Below are 24,512 nucleotides of genomic sequence, written 5' to 3' on the forward strand. Positions count from 1 at the left end.
ATTTTAAGGAGACGCATGACTCCTGCGATCTTTAAGGGGTACGCATGACTCCTGCGATCTTTATGGAGTATAAGCATGACTTCTGTGCACTTTATGATTACGCATGACTCCTGTGAACTTAATTGTTACGCATGACTCCCGCGCATTTTAAGGTGATACGCACGATGCCTGCGAAGTTTAAGGGTTACACATGTCTCCTGCGAACTATATGGGTTACGCATGACCCTACGAACTTTAAGGTGACGCATTACTCCTACGAACTATAGTTGTTACACATGACTCCAGAAACTTAAATGGGTACGCATAACACTGCGAACTTTAATGGGGATGCAGGACTCCAAATTCAAGGGTTACGCATGACTCCTTCCAAATTCAAGGGTTACGCATGACTCCTTCCAAATTCAAGGGTTACGCATGACTCCTGCGAACTTCAAGGGGTACGCATGTCTCCTGCGAAGTTTATGGTGTACGCATGACTCCTGCGTAGTTTGTGGTGTACGCATGACTCCTGCGTAGTTTGTGGTGTACGCATGACTCCTGCGAACTTTATGGGGGTATAAGTATAACTCCTCTGAACTATATGGTTACGCATGACTCCTGCGAACTTCAAGGGATACGCACGTCGCCTGCGCATTTTAAGGGATACGCACGACGCCTACGAGTTTAAGGTTTACACATGACTCCTGGGAGTTTAAGGTTTACACATGACTCCTGTGAACTATATGGGTTACGCATGACTCCTGTGAACTATATGGGTTACGCATGACTCCTGTGAACTATATGGGTTACGCATGACCCCTACGAACTTCAAGGAGACGAATGACTCCTACGAACTATATGGGTCACGCATGACATGCAAACTTAAATGGGTATGCATGACCCCTACGAACTTTAAGGAGACGCATGACTTCTGCGATCTTTAAGGGGTACGCATGGCTCCTGCGAGCTTTAAGGGGGATGCATGAGTCCTGCCAAATTCAAGGGTTACGCATGACTCCTGCGCATTTTAAGGGATACGCACGATGTCTGCGAAGTTTAAGGGTTACACATGTCTCCTGCGAACTATATAGGTTACGCATGTCTCCTGCGAACTATATGGGTTACGCATCACCCTACGAAATTTAAGGGGACGCATTACTCCTACAAACTATAGTTGTTACACATGACTCCAGAAACTTAAATGGGTACGCATAACACTGCGAACTTTAAGGGGGGATGCAGGACTCCTTCCAAATTCAAGGGTTACGCATGACTCCTGCGAACTTTAAGGGGGGGATGCAGGACTCCTTCCAAATTCAAGGGTTACGCATGACTCTTGCAAACTTCAAGGGTTACGCATGACTCTTGCGAACTTCAAGGGTTACGCATGACTCCTGCGAGCTTCAAGGGATACGCACGTCGCCTGCGAGCTTCAAGGGATACGCACGTCGCCTGCGCATTTTAAGGGATACGCACGATGCCTTCGAGTTTAAGGTTTACACATGACCCCTGCGAACTATATGGGTTACGCATGACCCCTACGAACTTTAAGGAGACGAATGACCCCTACGAACTTTAAGGACACGAATGACTCCTACGAACTATATGGGTCACGCATGACATGCAAACTTAAATGGGTATGCATGACCCCTACGAATTTTAAGGAGACGCATGACTCCTGCGATCTTTAAGGGGTACGCATGACTCCTGCGATCTTTAAGGGGTACGCATGACTCCTGCGAGCTTTAAGGGGGATGCATGAGTCCTGCCAAATTCAAGGGTTACGCATGACTCCTGCGAACTTTATGGAGTATAAGCATGACTTCTGCGCACTTTATGATTACGCATGACTCCTGTGAACTTAATTGTTACGCATGACTCCCGCGCATTTTAAGGTGATACGCACGATGCCTGCGAAGTTTAAGGGTTACACGTTTCCTGCGAACTATATGGGTTACGCATGACCCTACGAACTTTAAGGTGACGCATTACTCCTACGAACTATAGTTGTTACACATGACTCCAGAAACTTAAATGGGTACGCATAACACTGCGAACTTTAATGGGGATGCAGGACTCCTTCCAAATTCAAGGGTTACGCATGACTCCTTCCAAATTCAAGGGTTACGCATGACTCCTTCCAAATTCAAGGGTTACGCATGACTCCTGCGAACTTTATGGGTTACGCATGACTCCTGCGAACTTCAAGGGGTACGCATGTCTCCTGCGAAGTTTATGGTGTACACATGACTCCTGCGTAGTTTGTGGTGTACGCATGACTCCTACGTAGTTTGTGGTGTACGCATGACTCCTGCGTAGTTTGTGGTGTACGCATGACTCCTGCGTAGTTTGTGGTGTACGCATGACTCCTGCGTAGTTTGTGGTGTACGCATGACTCCTGCGAACTTTATGGGGGTATAAGTATAACTCCTCTGAACTTTATGGTTACGCATGACTCCTGCGAACTTTATGGGGGTATAAGTATAACTCCTCTGAACTTTATGGTTACTCATGACTCCTGCGAACTTCAAGGGATACGCACGTCGCCTGCGCATTTTAAGGGATACGCACGACGCCTACGAGTTTAAGGTTTACACATGACTCCTGGGAGTTTAAGGTTTACACATGACTCCTGGGAGTTTAAGGTTTACACATGACTCCTGGGAGTTTAAGGTTTACACATGACTCCTGTGAACTATATGGGTTACGCATGACCCCTACGAACTTTAAGGAGACGAATGACCCCTACGAACTTTAAGGACACGAATGACTCCTACGAACTATATGGGTCACGCATGACATGCAAACTTAAATGGGTATGCATGACCCATGACTACCCCCACTCCTACGAACTTTAAGGAGACGCATGACTCCTGCGATCTTTAAGGGGTACGCATGACTCCTGCGAGCTTTAAGGGGGATGCATGAGTTCTGCCAAATTCAAGGGTTACGCATGACTCCTGTGAACTTTATGGTTACGCATGACTCCCGCGCATTTTAAGGGATACGCACGATGCCTGCGAAGTTTAAGGGTTACACATGTCTCCTGCGAACTATATGGGTTACGCATGACCCTACGAACTTTAATGGGACGCATTACTCCTACGAACTATATGTGTTACATATGACTCCAGAAACTTAAATGGGTACGCATAACACTGCGAACTTTAAGGGGGATGCAGGACTCCTTCCAAATTGAAGGGTTACGCATGACTTCTGCGAACATCATGGGTTACGCATGACTCTTGCGAACTTCAAGGGTTACACATGACTCCTGCGAGCTTCAAGGGTTACACATGACTCCTGCGAAGTTTATGGTGTACGCATGACTCCTGCGTAGTTTGTGGTGTACGCATGACTCCTGCGTAGTTTGTGATGTACGAATGACTCCTGCGAACTTTATGGGGGTATAAGCATGACTCCTCTGAACTTTATGATTACGCATGACTCCTGCGAACTTCAAGGGATACGCACGTTGCCTGCGCATTTTAAGGGATACGCACGACGCCTGCGAAGTTTAAGGTTTACACATGACTCCTGCGAACTATATGGGTTACGCATGACCCTACGAACTCTAAGGAGACGCATGACACCTGCGAACTTTAAGAGCTACGCATGTCTTCTGCGAACTATATGGGGTAAGCATGACTCCAGCGAACTTCAAGTGGTACGTATGACTCCTACGAACTTCAAGGGGCACGCATGACTCATGAACTTCAAGGGGTAAGCAAGATTTTTATATGAATTCGCCGGAGAGGTTACGTAAATCTCTTGCGCATTTTTAGCGTTTCGCATTACTCGCACCTAATTGCAGCTGCACGCTTCTGTTCACACGGCGCATGCCTTCTACGAAATTTAAGGGGTAAGCAAACTTACTACACTAGTCCCGTACGCATTTCTATCAATATACATCTTTCAATTTTTTCTACGGTGTGATAACGTTGATATCTGATATGAAAAAATAAACCCGTTCGAGAATCAATAGTCATGCGTTTTCAACCGGGTGCTCACGGAAGCACCACAGGTGCTCAGCCCTTGCAATCGATTCTGGCAATAGCCTTCATCGGCTATTTATTCTCGGATCGGATCTCAAGATACACTGATCCGATTATCTCGGATTCGAATCACGCTTTTACACGTTTACAAATTTCAGTGATCGGAATCGAAATAAATCCATGTAACGCATTTTATAGGCAGAGCCGCCCTTTAAGGTTGTGCGGCAGGTGAAGTCGCACTTGGGCCTCGGGTTTCTACCCCCTACGTGAATGATATATTTCCTATATTCTTAATTATCAATAATTCTGGAATTATTTCCTTCATTCATTCTGAATTTTATCACCCTGAATTATTTCTTTCATTTATTCTGAATTTTATCACCCTGAATTATTTCTTTCATTTATTCCGAATTTTATCAGTCCCTGAATTATTTCTTTCATTTATTCTGAATTTTATCAGTCCCTGAATTATTTCTTTCATTCATTCTGAATTTTATCACCCTGAATTATTTCTTTCATTTATTCTGAATTTTATCACCCTGAATTATTTCTTTCATTTATTCTGAATTTTATCACCCTGAATTATTTCTTTCATTTATTCTGAATTTTATCACCCTGAATTATTTCTTTCATTTATTCTGAATTTTATCACCCTGAATTATTTCTTTCATTTATTCTGAATTTTATCACCCTGAATTATTTCTTTCATTTATTCTGAATTTTATCACCCTGAATTATTTCTTTCATTTATTCTGAATTTTATCACCCTGAATTATTTCTTTCATTTATTCTGAATTTTATCAGTCCCTGAATTATTTCTTTCATTTATTCTGAATTATTTCTTTCATTTATTCTGAATTATTTCTTTCATTTATTCTGAATTATTTCTTTCATTTATTCTGAATTATTTCTTTCATTTATTCTGAATTATTTCTTTCATTTATTCTGAATTATTTCTTTCATTTATTCTGAATTATTTCTTTTTTATTCTGAATTATTTCTGTTTTATTCCGAATTTTATCAGTCCCTGAATTATTTCTGTTTTATTCCGAATTTTATCAGTCCCTGAATTATTTCTTTCATTTATTCTGAAATTTATCAGTCCCTGAATTATTTCTTTCATTCATTCTGAATTTTATCACCCTGAATTATTTCTTTCATTTATTCTGAATTTTATCAGTCCCTGAATTATTTCTTTCATTCATTCTGAATTATTTCTTTCATTTATTCTGAATTATTTCTTTTTTATTCTGAATTATTTCTGTTTTATTCCGAATTTTATCAGTCCCTGAATTATTTCTTTCATTCATTCTGAATTTTATCACCCTGAATTATTTCTTTCATTTATTCTGAATTTTATCAGTCCCTGAATTATTTCTTTCACTCATTCTGAATTTTATCACCCTGAATTATTTCTTTCATTCATTCTGAATTTTATCACCCTGAATTATTTCTTTCATTCATTCTGAATTTTATCACCGTGAATTATTTCTTTCATTCATTCTGAATTTTATCACCCTGAATTATTTCTTTCATTTATTCTGAATTTTATCAGTCCCTGAATTATTTCTTTCATTCATTCTGAATTTTATCACCCTGAATTATTTCTTTCATTTATTCTGAATTTTATCACCCTGAATTATTTCTTTCATTTATTCTGAATTTTATGTCCCTGAATTATTTCTTTCATTTATTCTGAATTATTTCTTTCATTTATTCTGAATTATTTCTTTCATTTATTCTGAATTATTTCTTTCATTTATTCTGAATTATTTCTTTTTTATTCTGAATTATTTCTTTTTTATTCTGAATTATTTCTGTTTTATTACGAATTTTATCAGTCCCTGAATTATTTCTGTTTTATTCCGAATTTTATCAGTCCCTGAATTATTTCTTTCATTTATTCTGAAATTTATCAGTCCCTGAATTATTTCTTGCATTCATTCTGAATTTTATCACCCTGAATTATTTCTTTCATTCATTCTGAATTATTTCTTTCATTCATTCTGAATTTTATCACCCTGAATTATTTCTTTCATTTATTCTGAATTTTATCAGTCCCTGAATTATTTCTTTCATTCATTCTGAATTATTTCTTTCATTTATTCTGAATTATTTCTTTTTTATTCTGAATTATTTCTTTTTTATCCTGAATTATTTCTTTCATTCATTCTGAATTATTTCTTTCATTTATTCTGAATTATTTCTTTTTTATTCTGAATTATTTCTTTTTTATCCTGAATTATTTCTGTTTTATTCCGAATTTTATCAGTCCCTGAATTATTTCTTTCATTCATTCTGAATTTTATCACCCTGAATTATTTCTTTCATTCATTCTGAATTTTATCACCCTGAATTATTTCTTTCATTCATTCTGAATTTTATCAGTCCCTGAATTATTTCTTTCATTCATTCTGAATTATTTCTTTCATTCATTCTGAATTTTATCACCCTGAATTATTTCTTTCATTTATTCTGAATTTTATCAGTCCCTGAATTATTTCTTTCATTCATTCTGAATTATTTCTTTCATTTATTCTGAATTATTTCTTTTTTATTCTGAATTATTTCTTTTTTATCCTGAATTATTTCTGTTTTATTCCGAATTTTATCAGTCCCTGAATTATTTCTTTCATTCATTCTGAATTTTATCACCCTGAATTATTTCTTTCATTCATTCTGAATTTTATCACCCTGAATTATTTCTTTCATTTATTCTGAATTTTATCAGTCCCTGAATTATTTCTTTCACTCATTCTGAATTTTATCACCCTGAATTATTTCTTTCATTTATTCTGAATTTTATCAGTCCCTGAATTATTTCTTTCACTCATTCTGAATTTTATCACCCAGAATTATTTCTTTCATTCATTCTGAATTTTATCACCCTGAATTATTTCTTTCATTTATTCTGAATTTTATCACCGTGAATTATTTCTTTCATTCATTCTAAATTTTATCACCCTGAATTATTTCTTTCATTTTATCCGAATTTTATCAGTCCCTGAATTATTTCTTTCATTTATTCTGAATTTTATCAGTCCCTGAATTATTTCTTTCATTTATTCTGAATTTTATCAGTCCCTGAATTATTTCTTTCATTCATTCTGAATTTTATCACCCTGAATTATTTCTTTCATTTATTCTGAATTTTATCACCCTGAATTATTTCTTTCATTTATTCTGAATTTTATCACCCTGAATTATTTCTTTCATTTATTCTGAATTTTATCTGTCCCTGAATTATTTCTTTCATTTATTCTGAATTTTATCAGTCCCTGAATTATTTCTTTCATTTATTCTGAATTTTATCAGTCCCTGAATTATTTCTTTCATTCATTCTGAATTTTATCACCCTGAATTATTTCTTTCATTCATTCTGAATTTTATCACCCTGAATTATTTCTTTCATTTATTCTGAATTTTATCACCCTGAATTATTTCTTTCATTTATTCTGAATTTTATCAGTCCCTGAATTATTTCTTTCATTTATTCTGAATTTTATCACCCTGAATTATTTCTTTCATTTATTCTGAATTTTATCACCCTGAATTATTTCTTTCATTTATTCTGAATTTTATCACCCTGAATTATTTCTTTCATTTATTCTGAATTTTATCAGTCCCTGAATTATTTCTTTCATTCATTCTGAATTTTATCACCCTGAATTATTTCTTTCATTCATTCTGAATTTTATCACCCTGAATTATTTCTTTCATTCATTCTGAATTTTATCACCCTGAATTATTTCTTTCATTTATTCTGACTTATTTCTTTCATTTATTCTGAATCATTTCTTTCATTTATTCTGAATTATTTCTTTCATTTATTCTGAATGATTTGTTTCATTTATTCTGAATTATTTCTTTCATTTATTCTGAATCATTTGTTTCATTTATTCTGAATTATTTCTTTCATTTATTCTGAATTATTTCTTTCATTTATTCTGAATTATTTTTCTTTCATTTATTCTGAATTTTCATCAATTTCTGAATTATTTCGTTCACTTATTTTGAATTTTCATCAGTCTTCGAATCACTCTTCTTCCATTTATTCGCAACTTTTATCAGTTCTGGAATTATTTCTTTCTTTCATTTTTAATTTTCATCACTGTGAATTTCTCGAATTATTTTTCCATTCATTCTTAGTTTTCATCAGTTCTGGAATTATTTCTTTTATTTGCTCTAAATTCTATTCAATTCTGGCATTATTTCTTCCATTTATTCTTAATTTTCATCAATATTCTGAAAAACGATTTCTTCCATTTATTTTGTAATTTTCTATGGAATTATTTCTTTCATTTATTTTGAATTTTCATGAATACTACAATTATGTGTGCCAATCATTTTCCAATTCATCGATTCTAAAATTTTCATTAGTTCTCAGATCATTAGGTTCCAACTAAATCTAAATTTAGTTTTGGAATTGTGTCTTTTATCAAATTAAAATTTTCTTCGGTTCGAAAAAACCACACCATTTTTTTTTTATTTATTAATTAATTTACATTCAATTGCGTCTATGCGTTTTGTATGGATATTTTTCTGCAGTCCTCTACGTTAATATACAACAGCGGTTCTCAACAGGTGCTTCGCGGAGCCCCAAGGGCTCCGTGTGCACCTCCCAGGGGCTCCGCGGTGACTCGAGGAAAATAAAATGAATCAGTAGATTTGATAGATAAGTAAATAAGAGAGGCCTACAACAAAGGTTCTGCCATGAAAATTATGTACAAAAAAGGGCTCTTCGAGTCAAACAGGGCTCCGCCATAGAAATTATATACTGAAAGGGCTCAGCGAGTCAACTGATATACAACCATAATATCACATTATTGTGCACTAACTATAATTACTCGACGCTTGCCCGGGTTTTCTTCAATTACTGGAAGGATTGAAAAAGTGGCAAACCCGTTATAAAGAATATACGTAACACTGGCAGCAACAAAGTGACAAACTATTGCAAAAGCGTGTGCATATCTGACGCGCATTGTTAGGGAACCACGACAACCGAAGTAAGCATTCCGAAAATGACTGTTGGGGGGGGGGGGGGGCGCAGGAACCATTGTTTCCCCGACGGGTTTTCGACCATTTCGGGCATTTTCCCAGCTCTGAAGAACTTTTAAAGTAGCCTATGGTTCAATCCGGGTCCTGTTTGGTATATATACAAAATTTGGTGACGATCTTTTTAAAATTGTAGATTTTTATAAAGATCAATACATACATACTTTCACATTTATATATAAGGGGCCATTCAAGTATTACATAAGCAGATTTTCAGCCATTTTTGAGACCCCCTCCTCCCCTTGTCAGCAAAAGTCAGTAAAACACTGACACCCCCCCCCCCCGTCAGCAAAATTTCGTCAGCAGCTTAGAATATTTCATATCTTCAAAAAGGGGTGGTTGATTACGTAAGCAACCTTCAAACCCCCCCCCCTTGTCATCAAAAGTCAGCAAATCCGAAACCCCCTCCCCCCTCCTCGATGCTGACGTAATACTTGAATGACCCCTAAGATAAATTTTTGGTTGTCGACTTCCTTCTCCCACAGAGTCGTATATAAAATCAGAGCTAAGGGTAAGGGCCCCCCCCGAACCCATTCAGACTCCTGCGGCCCCGCTATTATTTTCGCTCCGGGCCTCGCGCCTGGTAAGGGCGGCAATGCTTATACGTATTTATTTATATATATATATATATATATATATATATATATATATATATAACTGATTTCCTGCCTGTGTGTGTGTGAGCCGATCGCCACCAAATTTTACATGTATACCAAACAGGGCCCGAATTAAACGATAGGCTACTTTAGAAGTTCGCCAGAGCAGGGTAAATGCCCGAAATGGGCGGGAAAACTACAGGGCAACAATGGTGCCTGGGCCCTCAACAATCGCTTTCGGAATGTTTACTTTGGTTATCGCGGTTCCTTAGCAATACGTTTCATCTAAGCTGAAGCTCTCTGACTCGGCTTCATTCGCAGGTGGAGACGCCTGTCCCCCGCCCCCCATCCCACCTCCAGCTGAAGATCTCAGCCTTCGCTCCATTCGAAGCTGAAGATGTCAACCTTCGCTCCATTCGCAGCTGAAGATGACATGCATATGCCTTTACAATCAGGACCGTCTTAAGGGCATGGGCCCACTCAACAATCGCTTTCGGAACGTTTACTTTGGTTACCGCGATTCCTTAGTAATACGTTTCATCGAAGCTGAAGCTCTCTGCCTCGGCTTCATTCGCAGCTGGAGACGCCTGTCCCCCCCCCCCCCACCTCCAGCTAAAGATCTCAGCCTTCGCTCCATTCGAAGCTGAAGATGACATGCATATGCCTTTACAATCAGGGCCGTCTTAAGAGCGTCATGGGCCCCCGGGCCAAGTGATCTTTCTGAGGCCCTACGAGGAAAATTCTCGGAAATTCCAACCCGATCTCATTTTTGTGAGGACCGGGTGGGCCCATGCTTTAAGATGGCACTGTTTACAATGGTTTGTCACTTCTTTCATCCTGCCTGTATTAAAGTGTGCCTTTATAATGATTTTGCTACTTTTTTCAATTATCCCAGAAATTGAAGGAAACCCGGGGCAGCGCCGGGTATTATACCTAGTTAATTATGAATTGTAAATTTGTACTCACCGACAGGAAAGAAATGTAAATTGATTTGAAATTTGGCCGTAAATTTCACGACATCATAGGAGTCCTTTTAAATGGCCGTGAACGTGAAAATGTTTGGTCTTGAACCGTCTTCACCCAGAATACGTATGGGCCCCGAAGGCATGTACGGGCAAAAAAATAACATGTCGCTCTTTACCAAGTTAAAAAAAATGAACAGAAAACGGGTTCCGGTTCGTGACCGAAACCGGTTCGAACCCCGTGTCGTTTCTTTTCCCCGTACGTGATTCTTTTACTGTATAGTTTGTTTTTCTCTGTAGTCTTTTTTTCCTCTCTGGTGGTCATTATTCCTTTAGATGTGTTTTTGTCCCATCTCGTGGTCATTTCGGAGATTGGCCGGCGTGGCGGAAAATTCTGATTAGTGTAATCACGTGGCCTAACCCCGGAAAAAAATGAGTACTCTGTAAAGTTTCTTAACCTGTTTCAATTGCGGATCATGCCCCCCCCCCCGCCCCCAAGATCCAAATAATATGGGGGATTCGCTTGTCCCGTAAAATACGGGATGATTCAATGCACCTACACAATGAGCCGCTTCTCCTACTCAATGGCCCTGGATCCGTCTAATCCAGTGTTTCCCCCCCCCTCTAAAGTGGACAATATCGCCCCCGGTGGGTGATGGAATGGTCCGGGGGGGGGGTGATGGATGTGTGATATGGATTTAACATAGAATCCTATGGGTTCACTTGAGTTGGGGGGGGGGCGATGAGAGAAAACATTTTCTGATGAAGGGGGCGATGGGGAACGAAAAGTTTTGGTAACTAATGGTCTAAATGCTCTAATTGAAGCTGAAGCTCTCTGCCTCGGCTTCATTTGCAGCTGGAGATGCCTGTTCCAGCAGCTGAAGATCTCGGCCTTCGCTCCATTCGTAGCTGAAGATGCCTGCCTCAGCTCTGTTCACAGCTAAAGATATCTGCTTCTGCTCATTCGCAGCTATAAAGGTGCCTGCCTACACTCCATTCGCAGCTGAAGATGTCACCTTTGCCACAGAACCGTCTGAACTACATCGTGGCAGCACCGTCTTAACGCATGGCCCCATCTGGGGACGATCCGGTGGGGGGGGGGGGAGCTCATGTGATTATCTAGTACCATGGTTTTCGAAAATGTGATGAATGTGAATGAAGCTGGAGGGCATATTCTTCCAGTCCGGTGAAGGTCGCCCCCCCCCCCATAAAGTCACTTGGGCCCGGGAATGGGCCCCAAGTGGGAAAAAACTGGTCACCGGCCTAATATCGTGTAGGGCCCCCGCGAGCACGCTGAAGTGCCGCAACATGACGTGGCATGGACTCGACTAATGTCTGAAGTAGTGCTGGAGGTAATTGACACCATGAATCCTGCAGGGCTGTCCATAAATCCATAGGAGTAAGAGGGGGTGGAGATCTCTTCTGAACAGCATGTTGCAACACATCCCAGATATGTTCAATAATGTTCATGTCTGGGGATTTAGGTGGCCAGCGGAAGTGTCTAAAGTCAGAAGAGTGTTCCTGGAGCCACTTTGTAGCAATTCTGGACGTGTGGGGTGTAGCATTGTCCTGCTGAAATTGTCCAAGTCTGTCGGAATGCACAATGGACATGAATGGGTGCAGGTGATCAGATAGGATGCTTACGTACCTGTCACCTGTCAGAGTCGCATCTAGACGTATCAGGGGGTTCCCAGAGCCTCCACCAGCTTGAACAGTCCCCTGTTGACATGTAGGGTCCATGGATTCATGAGGTTGTCTCCATACCCGTACACGCCCATCAGCTCGAAGCAATTGGAACCGAGACTCGTCAGACCAGGCTACGTGTTTCCAGTCCTCAACAGTCCAATGTCGGTGTTGTCGGGCCCAGGCGAGGCGTAAAGCTTTGTGTCGTGCAGTCATCAAGGGTACACATCAATGATGTTTCGTTGAATGGTTCGCACGCTGACACTTGTTAATGGCCCAGCATTGAAATCTGCAGCAATTTGCGGAAGGGTTGCACGTCTGTCACGTTTAATGAATCCCGTCGGTCCCGTTCTTGCATGATCTTTTTCCGGCCGCAGCGATGTCGTAGATTTAATTTTTTACCGGATTCCCGATATTCACGGTACACTCGTGAAATGGTCGTACGTGAAAATCAAAATTTCATCGCTACCTCGGAGATGCTATGTCCCATCTCTCGTGCGCCGACTATAACACCACGTTCAAACTCACTTAAATCTCGACAATCTGGCATTGTAGCAGCAGTAACCGATCTAACAACTATGCCGGACACTTGCTGTGTTGCCGACCGCAGCGTCGTACTCTGATTGGTTCCATATATCTTTATTTGCATACGCATGCCTGTACCAGTTTTTTTGGCTCTTCAGTTTATATATACTTGTATATATATATATATATATATATATATATATATATACCATTTTTAGTGTATTTTCAAAAGCCAGGAGGCCCCACTTGGGCCCCCCCCCCAAATGACGGGCCTGTGGGGACCCTAAAATAGTACATATTCACTGAGTAAAGACCATCTTCGACGCTCGTCGCAGAGGCACCACAATTTCTGCTTTGCCCAGGCCCCCCCCCCCCATCCTATATCAGGCCCTGGTTAAGCTGGTTGACCCAGGTTTGTGGTTACTAGATGCTGCGGGGAAGCAATTTTGAGACATGTTATTGTTATTTTTTACACCAAAACAGCCAGTCGCCTCCAAAAAAATCCGCCAATTATAGCTGAAATCGTTGAAATATTACCGATAGCGAGAAATATAAAGCGCCGTTTTTACTTTTATCCCTAGCTGACCCCCCCCCCCCCCACGAATCGTGGCTTGGGGGGCCCGCCGAAGGTCTCAGCCTTGTAGAGGGTCCTTCATATTTTCTGTCAACACAAATAAGTGCTTCTTAACCAGGGGTCCACTGAACACTTGAGGGTCCTCGGAAAGGGGGGGGGGGATCGGGGAGCTCGAATGATAGAACAATTAACTTTATGTTTAAATCATTATCTACTCAATATTATTCGGTGAAGGTGCCCGCGGCCTTTATCATATTAACAAAGGGAGTAGCGTTGGCTTTTGTTTTATTGGCACAAAGGGTCCGTGGACCACAGGAGGTTAAGAACCCGATCTAAGTTACTAAAAAAGTAAGTATAACAATAATTATATAAAACTGAACGCTTCCTGATCTACCAGCTTTATTTAATTGCAGCTGAATCAAAAACAAAATTATCTTGGCTGGTTGTGACGCTTCAAAGTGGTCATTTATTGGCTGTATAATCGTCAAATAAATCACCAATCTTCGCCAAGAAGGAATTTTTTTTTTTAAATACCGAGTCAGATACTTCGAACAGAGATTTGCAACGACCGGATTAATGAGGTGAAAGAAATCGCCATCGTTGGCGACAAAATCGTTCGACCCGGCGCAAAAAACGAATTTACATATTCAATAACTCAGGAATCGTCGATGGATATAAGTCCAAGTCATGCCGTTATCTGTACCGTAAACCCTGCTAGAACGTATTCAGGTGAACACTAATTAAGACGAGATTAGACTATGCCCAAACCTCAAGCTGCAATAACGTCAGACGGACTTGCTATACCGTCCATTCGCCAAGCCAAAAAGCACAGGAGGGCCAAGAGGAAGGAGTCTTATGGGTAATATTTTGATCAATTCTAGCATTCAATAGTGTTTTAATTTCCATTTTTACGACCCTTATTACCTTTACTTTGAAAAATGGCAAACTTTTACTCGACCCATGAGGCCAGATATGGCCCTCGGAGTCATCAGATGTGGCCCGCGACAAATAACCAACCACTCTAGTGGCCCACGAAAGATTATCGAATCGATCCAGTGGCCCGTGGCACACTACCAGGTTCTTTTAAGTGGCTCACTACACTTCCAGATCATTTAAGCTGCCAGCGTCATATATATACAAATCACTTAAGCACATATTTCCAAATCAGTTGAGTGACTCGCGGCACATCTCCAGTTCACTTTAATTGCTCGTGGAACATTTGCAGATTTGGGCTACTACAGATGGTGGCTCGCAGCATATCCAGATCACTCGAATGGTCCGCGGCACGCCTCCAGATCCCTTTCGTAGCTCGCGACGCATTTACAGCGGCATTTTCATAAATCGTTTAAGCGGCTCTTGGTAAATTTCCCGATCATTTAAATGACTCTCTAAATGAATTTCCAAATCACTTGAGTTACCCGCGGCACATTATCAGATCACTCGAGTGGTCCACAGCCAATTTTGGATCATTCAAATGTTCCGCGGCACAATTCATAGATCGTAGCGCATTTCAAGATGACTCAATCGGCCCACGGCACACTTTTTAGATCACCCGAGGAACTCCGGTAACTTTCCAGACAAACTCAAGGGGCTCGCGACACGTTTCAAAACCAATGAAGTGGCCCGCACTCTCTAAAAAAGTTGAGCACTTTTGATACATGTGCATCCATTCATGTTGCATATCAGATTAAAGCTCATGTTACAACCTTTAAAACGACACCAAAATCATGTCTGTATTTGAATTAGATCGTGATTAAATCACGATTGTTTAAACATGACAGTGATCGGTTTTTTTTTAAAGAGTAATTAGCAGCGTTCTTCAACAGCGCACGATTAAGGTGACGTGATCGAGACGCCTATCGGGTATGGGGAGGGGGTGCACTCGAGCCGTAAAGTATTGAGGACCTTGAAACTGAATTGAAATTCATTCAATATATTTAGTTATCGAATTTAATTGATCACCAAGCACGGCAGAGTCTGATCGAGTGGTCGCCACCCCCCCCCCTTCCCAGGGCCGTATCCAGGTGGGGGGGGGCACGTGATGAGATTCGGTTAAATGATTTTTCAAGAGTGAAGTGTATAAAATTGATTAGCAGGAGAGGTAGCTAGATGAGGTCCCTAGAATTTAGGCCTTTTTCTCGCATGGGTAAAAGGGGCCCAGAAATTTTCGTGGTGAATTCGGATACCGAAATAGGCATTTAAAATTTTTTATAGACTTTAGTAGAGTCCGGGGGGGGGGGGGGCCTCTACGCATGATCGGAAATACGGGGGGGGCCCCAGCGTCAAATATTTAGTCGACTGATGTAATGTGTATACATGAATTGACATCGTGCTCCCCAGCAATAATGGCCGTGCCCCCAGACTCTTCTAAGTCCATCTCCGCTTATGTCTCTACGCCCCCAGCTTACGACTCTACCACAAAGAATGTGAGGCGGCGGAGGTCACCTGTCCACAAACATATGAAGGGGGGCGGGACCCAAAAGGTCGGGTTTGACCCGAATTTATGACTAACAGGCCCAGCCCAGAATATCACTTTGCTAGAGGTACTTTTTAGACTGCCTTGATTTAGGGAGTAGTAGGGACAATGAAGTTTATGCACTCGTTCCTTGAAGATCATGTAACCGAATCTCAACGCGGGGCCATACCCAAGTGGGGCTCCGTTCGTTTTGAGCTGTAGGAACCCTGGGTAAGATAAAGATCACCTGTGCTTGGATCACATGGCCCCATATCCCACAGCTGAGATCTTCAGTGGGGCTGTCGAACCAGCGCCGTTTCAAGAGCATCTTGGGGGGGGGGGGGGGGCCTCCAATTTACATGCTCACTCTTGAAAGTTTTAACCAGATCTCATTCCATGCAGCCCCTTCAGCACTTCACACCTGGTTTGGTGGGCCCCCGCATGCGTTAAGACGGTATTGCCTCGGACCAAAGACTCCCTATATATTGTCTTTCCCCGGGCCTGTAAATATAGTGTTTGTAAATAAAAATATGAATTGTGTGTCTCGGGACACCTCGGGCTGGAGCCCTGTCAGCCCCACTCTTGTATGGGGGGGGGGGGGTCATGGATTGATCAGCTATATAATGTGTAATATTTAAGTTGCCAGGGCCCCCACCCCATGTAGGTGGAGATAAATTTGGTGGGGGGGGGGGTGATGTGGAAACACAGCTGATCATGTCGGTACATATATCGGCGATCGTTAGCTAACTTCATTGTTGCTGGGTGGAGGCATGAGCAGGGTAGTCTCAACGTAGGGCCCTGGGGGAATATTTCAATCGTATCTCATTATTTAGGTTCCTGTCGTGCTTGATGCCGTGAGGGGCCCGGGTGCCCCCGCCTTGTCTTAGGGATTCGTGACAGTTTCTCCTGGGTAGTTATGTCCCGGGTTTATACAGACATGTCATCATTGACCAACCTTATGTAGATATCTTTTTACAAAGAGCAATTTGGGTGAATATTTTAGACAGCCAAAATATCTAGGCCCCCGATCAACGTCATGTGATTTTTAATTTCCTAAAGTCATGGGTGGGGGGGGGGGGGTTTCAAGTCGTAGTCTTAGCACATAGGACGTCCGTTATAACCAGATCTCATTTCATGCAGCCCCTTCAGCACTGGAGCCCCCTTCCCCCGACGGATCCAGCCGTGGCTGGATGCCCCCCCCCCCCAATGAGTTAAGATAAAAATGAGATGTAGGTGAAATTTTTGAGAATTTGCCACGTAGGGCTTCGGAAAAATCACTTTGCCCGGAGGGGGGCATGATACTCTTACGCGATCACGCCTTGGGGCCGTCTTAATTTTCATGATGTATGTCGTCGGGGGTCCTGGAGTAAGAATCCCGGTGAGTTTTTAAAAGCTGCTCTTATATTGAATAAACTGCAGTAATAAGAATAAAGGAGACCAATAATGGGCCCCGTTTCTAGGAAATTGTAGTGTGATAAAAATGAACGATTGCGGCCCCTCGAGATAGATTGATGTCAACCTCCCTCATGTGGAGGGGGAGGAAGCACTTTGAAAGATCAATTGCAATAGGGTGTTCTTGAACGTTTGATCAAAGCCACCTTAACGCATGTTATCGTGCCCACCCCCACATTATGGAGCAACCCCCTCCCCCAGGCTGGGATCTTCCGTGGCACACCCTGGTGAATTTATATAGTGACAAAAAAAGCAGAAAAAAAGGTGAAAATGATTTCGGGGCCCCAGGGCTGTCTCTTGTGGGGCCATGTGTCTAACTGTGCCTATAGGCACGACCACCTCAAGTGCCTTGCGGACCTTTGCCCTAGGGGCATGATTTTCTTGAGGCTGGAAAGTAGGGCCTAATTTTTAATTGGGGGGGGGGGAACCATGGTTTGCCCGCCCCCTCATCATGCAGCATCAAAAATAAAAGATGAGAATCGTCTTGTGCCCCAGGCTGCATTGCACATTGCAATCTTAACGCACCGACCCACCAGGGCATGGGGGCCCCTCAAGAGAAAAGGGCTGCACAAAAATGAGATCAGGTTGAAATTTTTGAGAATTCGCCTGGTAGGGCCTCAGAAAAATCGCTTGTCCCGGGGACCCATGATTCTTAAGACGGCCCTGCCACCACCATAACAGAAGGATCTCTAGTGTCATGCTGTTTGGCTCCGGAATGTTCTGCCAGTTTCTTCCTTTCTCACGCTACAGTGCGTGAAATAAGGAAGGCGGGATCATGTCTCCAGCGGTGTAGATGGTAGCATGCTTGCCCGGTATGCAAGAGGGCCTGGGTTCGAGTCCCGGCGGAGACATGACTTTTCTTCCAGAGTTCATCTCGGCATAATATCCGGAAAATAACTATTTCCTCATTGGTTTTTCTTTCTTTTTACTCTAAATTCACTATAGAGGAGGCCCCACCAAAGATCTGTCTTGGGGGGGGGGGGGGGAGGCTCAGTTCCAGGATGGGGGAATGATGAGCAACAAGATGCTCGAAAAGAAAAATGTAAAAATGTTATTACATGAAATGCCCGTTTTTTAATTTTTTTTTTTCAGATAGGAGGCACATTGTCTTCTATTTCATCTGCACAGGAGCCATTCAAGTACTATTACGTAAGCAGATTTTCAGCCATTTTTGACCCCCCCCGTCCCCCCCGTCAGCAGCTTAGAATATTTCATATCTTCAAAAAAGGGGGGTGGATGACGTAAGCAACCTTCAACCCCCCCCCCCGTCATCAAAAGTCCGCTCATCCGAACCCCCCTCGATGCTGACGTAATACTTGAATGACCCCGCAGACCTGTTTCTCTGCTCACAGAATTTTGATATCTGAGCGCAATATATGAGAAAATAACATATGGGAATTTTTTTTTTTTTTTTTTTTTTTTTCTGCACAGGAAAAAAAAACTATACACGGAAGCATTCTCAGACTCTAAACGTCCATGTTTCGTATGCTTTGCCGCCATGCAAAAAAAATGGTGCTTTTCTGAGTCACTTTTGTCCATAACCAATGAACGGGTAAAAATAAAATTTCTTAGGCAAAATATATGCCTTGTAGAAAATATTGAAAACAGTTATAAGGTACAGTATTATATTACGCGTGAGAAAGACATCAATGATCCGGAACCAATTTGCGCGCCACCTATCATCAAAATAAAAGTGTTATAATTCTTCGATTTGAAATTGACAACTGGTTTTTGATTGTCAGTTTTTTCATGCCGTACATGATATTAGTTATGAAATATTAAGTAATAATATTGGTAAAATTATCAAGTTTGCTTCGAAATTTTAACAGTTGTTATCTGTCAGCGGTAAAACAACATCAGTAAAACTTTTGATTGTGCGGGTTTTACTAATAACATTTTTACCATGCACAAATAGCAACTGTTAAAATTTTGAAGCAAACTTCATAATTAAATTAATATTATTGCTTATAAAATATTAACTAATATCATCCTGTATTTTTTTTTTTCATGCAGCACGTTAATCAAAATCCGGTCGCTAATTTCAATTGAAGAATTGAGTTTTATTTGGTAAGTGGTTCTAGTTCATTGGTCTTTTTTTTTTTCCGCTGTACAAATGGAGGAGCGATTCTAAATTCCCGTGACAATCTTTAAAAGCTGAAATAAGACTCCTAAATAAGCATTTTTGATCGTAGAATGTGCTGTTGAATAGTAATAGCGGACGCGGTAGAGGGAGTTTTCAGGAGAACGATTTGCTTGGATTTTTTTTTTTTTTTTTTTTTGTTTTCAAAGGATTTTCTGCGATATGTGCCATCATTCATTCGAGGGTGCATATGCACCACTGGATTGGAGTTTGTTTTTTATACGTGCAAGGATCGTCAAGCTTATGCTGCACTAAATAATGATCAAGCGGTATTACAACTAGAATTTGCATTACCAGGTAACACCATGAAGAAGGCCTACCACATTTCAACACCCTGCGTCCTGGTCACGAGCATTGACGTACGCAAGATCGACTTTCGGGGGGGAGACCACATTGGGTTCAGGGACCCCAAGTAATCTTTCCCCAGACTGAGCTACTGACCTTCAAAACATTTTCCTAAAAACACATGCAAAAATGTGAACAAGTGCGTCCACTATGGGACACCCATCAAAGAAAAGAATCATTATATTGATTTATTTACTCTATCGGAACGTCTTTATTTAGGAAATTCTCTCGTGAAATCTTAAATTATCGTTACCTTCCTCCCCACTCCCGAAGGGGGTCGTGACAAACACTTTGGGAACCACTGTATAAAGGTAATAGAGGCGAGGAAAGAAAACGCTCTTTTTCAGACAGTCTTATCTTTTTAAGGGCGGCAAAATATTATTCGTCTCCGGCGGCAGAATTTATTACCGGGGCCCTGACCCCGACTACGCTAAAAAAACCATCTTTGCTGTCTTACCAAATATTTTTTTTTTTTGTTTCAACTTGTGGTAGGGCTTTTATTAGGTCGGGGGGGGGGGGCACGATGATGTCAATTTATATATACAGGGCCACAACTACGGGGAGCAGACGGGTCTCGTGTCCGGGGCGCTGGACCCGAGCGGGTGCAAATTTCATTCTGAAACCCCTCAATCAGCATTACAAGGGGGCGTCAAAATGTGCGCTTGCCCCGGGTGACGAAGCATCTAGTTGCGGCCCTGCATACATACATTAGATCAGTAGACTCCACCTTTTGAGACGCTCCGCCCATGGGAGGTGGGGGGGCTCGTGCAGCAATTTGTGCCCAACTCACGATTTGAAGCCAGATTCCCAAACTTTTGGATTTTCTAGGACAGAAATAAATCCAGAATGGGAAAGATTGTGTTGAGATTACGCCATCTACCGGCAAATAAGTGAACTACAAACTGAAAATTTCGAAACTAGATGAAATAAATGCCCGTAGATGAACTTAAAATTATCAAATAAAATCTATATATTTAATGGAGGGGGGGCTCTCTTATTGAAAAAGGGGGGGGGGGGATATGGAAGATACGGATGTGCGTCGATCAACGTATTTTTTTTTTTACCGCTTAACAAGGCAGTCCTGGATTGTTTCGAGCATAGGCACCGGAACCTTGTGGCTGGGGTTATCGGCGTGGCCCCCACATGGGGGGGGGGCCTGACAGCGCTCTAGCCCTGGGGCCAAAAGATCCCAGCCTGGGGTCCCCGCTATAGGATGTGGGACTCGTGGCTATCGGCATGAGCTGGCATAATAAATTTTGTTGGGTGCATGGGCGGAATTGCGTGGGGGCATTCCCCCCCCCCCCCAGCGTGAAAGGTGAAGTCTATATCCGCCTGTCGTGGGGGGGGGGGTGCTCGACCCCCCTTCCTACAAAATTTATTATGCCCCCAGCACTTAAGTGATTTTTAGTATTTCAATGCCCCCCCCACATCCTGCAGTCGGGGCCCCTAGACTGATTTTCGGTGGCCCCCGGGCCAGAATTTTTACTGCCTCTTTATAAATGAAAAAGCAAAAACTGATAAGTGCCCGGGTCTCGGCGCTGTAGCTACTTGTCCTACTTGAAGGGCAGCATCCAACAATAAACTTTGTAAGTGAGGCTGCTATTACTTTTACTAAGTCCGGCGATATCGCTGTACTGCAATCAATGAATTGGGTTGGAGACGGTGGTGCCATCTATCGGTGGTCGCCTCAAGCTAGTTAGCGAAAATGTCTTGTTATCTATATTCTGCTCCCGGTTCGAACTTGGGACTTGACGGCAACTTTCACGATGGTGGATTTTTACCACTACGCCTCTCGGGTGCTGTAAGGGGGGGGGGGGCTCCCCTTCTGCGTACAGGTTCGGGTCCCAAAAAAACGGAACTGGCAAATTTTAGCCGTTGTAACGGGCAACAGATACGCTGGTGGGGGGGAGGAGGTTTTTTAATCAATCCTCAAGTAAGAGCGACCCGCTAATTTAAATTCTATAGGCCTACTTGAAATTATTCAATTTTTTTTTTTTTTTTTTTTTTACATTTCCGTCTCTTCAACTATGATTCTTCTTGTGTGGCCCCATGCGTTCAGATGCCCTCCGTTGCATGATTTAGAGGGGGGTCCACGGCAAACTACCCACACGCCAGAATCTTGCCACCATGGTAAGTCCAAAAAAATCCGTGAATTAGGAGGATATCGAATGAGTATGTTAGGGGAGGGGACTTTGAAAGCGAAAAATTAGGCTACCCATTATAGCAATGATTTTTGAATCTGTACCGTGAGCATAGCTAAACTTGCCATGGATCATATCAGTCTGAATAAGTGGGGCGGAGCCCACGCGGATACGTTGCGGAGGCTGCATGAAAGTAAGATTTGGTTAAAATTTTCGAGAGTAAGCGTGTAGACGGGTACTTTTCCGAGCTGGTGGAGGAGAGACCAGGTCAGTGAGCAAGCATGTGAGTGACCAAAAGAATTAGAGACGTGTATTTAAGAGATCAAGCGGCATACGCGGAGATGGACTTGAAAAGTCTGGGAGGGGAAGGCATGATGGCTGGGAGGGCTTGACGATTATGTCAATTCATATATTGGCACTGGGGGGGGGGAATAATGCCCCCCCATATCTCCACCCATGACAAGAGGGTTAAAGCACTGGGCGGAACATTTGATGTGGTGAACAGAATTGGACTAGAATGGGAGAAGAACGGCAAAATTTGTACCCCCCCCCCCCCACATAGGCGACCAAAGTACACTCATGTCCATAAATTAAGGATAATTCAGAATCGCACGGAAATCGGAATCTAAAGTAAAAATTTCACCTGTAGAATTGTCACACACATCTACAAGAATGATATGCAAATTTCAGGAAGCCACCAGATGATGCCGATAGTACGTCACAATGAAGAGTGTAAGGGGGGGGGGGTATATAAGGAATGGTGGCAAAGAAGTAAAATTGTTCCCAAGAGTTCTGTAAGGCGTTCAGTGCCATAAGCGAATAGTTATCAGACAGAGGACGCATGTGGATGATTTTTTACGTGGTAGAATTATCGGCCGCCTGGAATGTGGGCGTACTCAGATGGAATTATCTGAGGAACTTGGAATTGCCAAAAGTGTCATCTCTAGGCTTTGGCAACGATTCCAAGATAACGGAAATGTCAGTAGACGTTACAGTACAGGTCGTCCCCCAGTTACAACGCCGAATGAAGACCGGTATTTGGCAGTAACTGCCAAAAGAAGCAGACTGAGCACAGCATCCGACCTGTCTCGTCAGCTATCTGCAGCCACGGGTACCACAGTTTCAAGGCAAACCGTGTACAGACGTTTGGGAGATATTGGTCTATATGCTCGCAGGCCTGTCAGATGTATTCCGCTCACGGCAACTCGCTGTCGGCAGCGATTAGCCTGGAGTAGAGAACATGCAATGTGGACATCGTCACAGTGGGCTTGTGTGATGTTTTCCGACGAGTCCAGGTTTATCTTGCAGTCTGATTCACGTCGGACTTTCATATGGAGAACGCCAGGTACCCGTTACCACCAAGACAACATCATTGAACGACACCGTTACGGTGGTGCAGCATTGCTCGTTTGGGGTGGAATTATACTGGGTTCCAGAACAGATCTGCATGTTCAAACCGGAACCATGAAAGCCCAAATTTATCGGGACATCATTCTGGAACAACATGTACGTTTGTTTAGGGGTGCCATGGGCGCAGAATTTGTGTTTATGGATGACAACGCCCGTCCTCACCGAGCAAACATCGTAAACGAATGCCTTGAATCTGAGGATATAACCCGTATGGAATGGCCAGCATTCTCACCTGACTTGAATCCGATAGAGCATGTGTGGGACATGCTTCGCCGACGAGTTGCAGCCCGTGAACCACCTCCTACATGTGTACCGGAACTTCGGAGAGCATTGCTTGCTGAGTGGAGTGATCTTCCCCAAGATCAGATCGATAATTTGATACTCAGCATGCCTAGGCGTTGTACGGACTGTATTTCATCGCATGGGAGACATACAATGTATTAACCATCATACCAACCATGTAATAGTAAGTTTTTGTGAAGGAGATATTTTTTACAATTGCTCCAGGGAGCAAAAATCGTAGTTTTTATGAATGGTATCATACATACACCATCGTTTTTGTTCTTTATCTTTTGTTTAATAAATGGGCTTTATGAATAAGTAACGTTTGTTTTGTTTCTGAACCTTTATTTGCCGGAGCTGGCATTATCCTCAATTTATGGACATGAGTGTATAACATCTACCTCCAGACCCTTACCTGGAGGTAATAAATTTTTGAGATTCGACTGCGAGCCAGGATATTCCAGATCTCCCCCCCCCCCCCGCATAATGTTGAAAAGATTAGACTGGCGGCACGGGGTAGATTAAAAGCTAGGCTGACCATATTTCCTTGTAAGAAATACGAGAAATTCGGATTCAAAATACGGGACATCGCCAATTATTGCCAAAAATGACGCCAAAAGTAAAAGTTGCCAAATATTGGAGAAATTACGCAAAAATCAAAATGGTGGGAAATGAAGCATTACTGAAAATTGCAGTGGATTTAAATGAATTCCACGAAATAAAACGTTCACCAAGACAAATGTTAGAGATTTATATATTAATATTCTTATTTATAATTTTAATTATCATGAGTAGGAAAATAATTTCGTTCTTTGTCTTTACTTGAATTTCTATTCGTTATTGAACTTCGTGTAAAAAAAAACGGGATGGCCAAAAAAACAAAAAACCGGGACTGTCCCGGAAAATATGGGACGTATG

General features: G+C 42.0%; 2 protein-coding genes across 5 annotated transcripts in view; one reads left to right on the plus strand and one right to left on the minus strand.

Annotated features, from left to right (window-relative positions):
• LOC149071668 (perilipin-2-like) overlaps nt 1–10,842 on the minus strand; it is a 68,450-nt gene extending 57,608 nt beyond the window's left edge. The window contains exon 1 of one of the 2 annotated variants that reach the window (XM_089247876.1): nt 10,592–10,842. The gene's annotated coding sequence lies outside the window, so the exon portion shown is untranslated. The remainder of the gene's footprint in view (nt 1–10,591) is intronic. The other variant, XM_089247871.1, reaches the window with a different exon arrangement.
• The window catches only part of LOC149071669 (late histone H2B.L4-like), a 34,269-nt gene that overhangs the window by 9,279 nt on the left and 478 nt on the right, over nt 1–24,512 (plus strand). The window contains exons 1-2 of one of the 3 annotated variants that reach the window (XM_089247878.1): nt 13,943–14,228; nt 19,290–19,343. The exons of 1 other annotated variant lie outside the window; for it this stretch is intronic. In XM_089247878.1, the coding sequence (XP_089104004.1) occupies nt 14,128–14,228; nt 19,290–19,343 (155 nt within the window). In that variant the 5' untranslated portion in view covers nt 13,943–14,127. Of the gene's footprint in view, nt 1–13,942; nt 14,229–19,289; nt 19,344–24,512 lie in introns of those variants that run through there. One more of the 3 variants, XM_089247879.1, reaches the window with a different exon arrangement.

This window comes from Pholcus phalangioides, unplaced genomic scaffold (genome assembly GCF_987345545.1).
Source record: "Pholcus phalangioides strain wild (caught in Gottingen) unplaced genomic scaffold, Ppha-v1.0 ptg000018l_1, whole genome shotgun sequence".
Classification (NCBI taxonomy): domain Eukaryota; kingdom Metazoa; phylum Arthropoda; class Arachnida; order Araneae; family Pholcidae; genus Pholcus; species Pholcus phalangioides.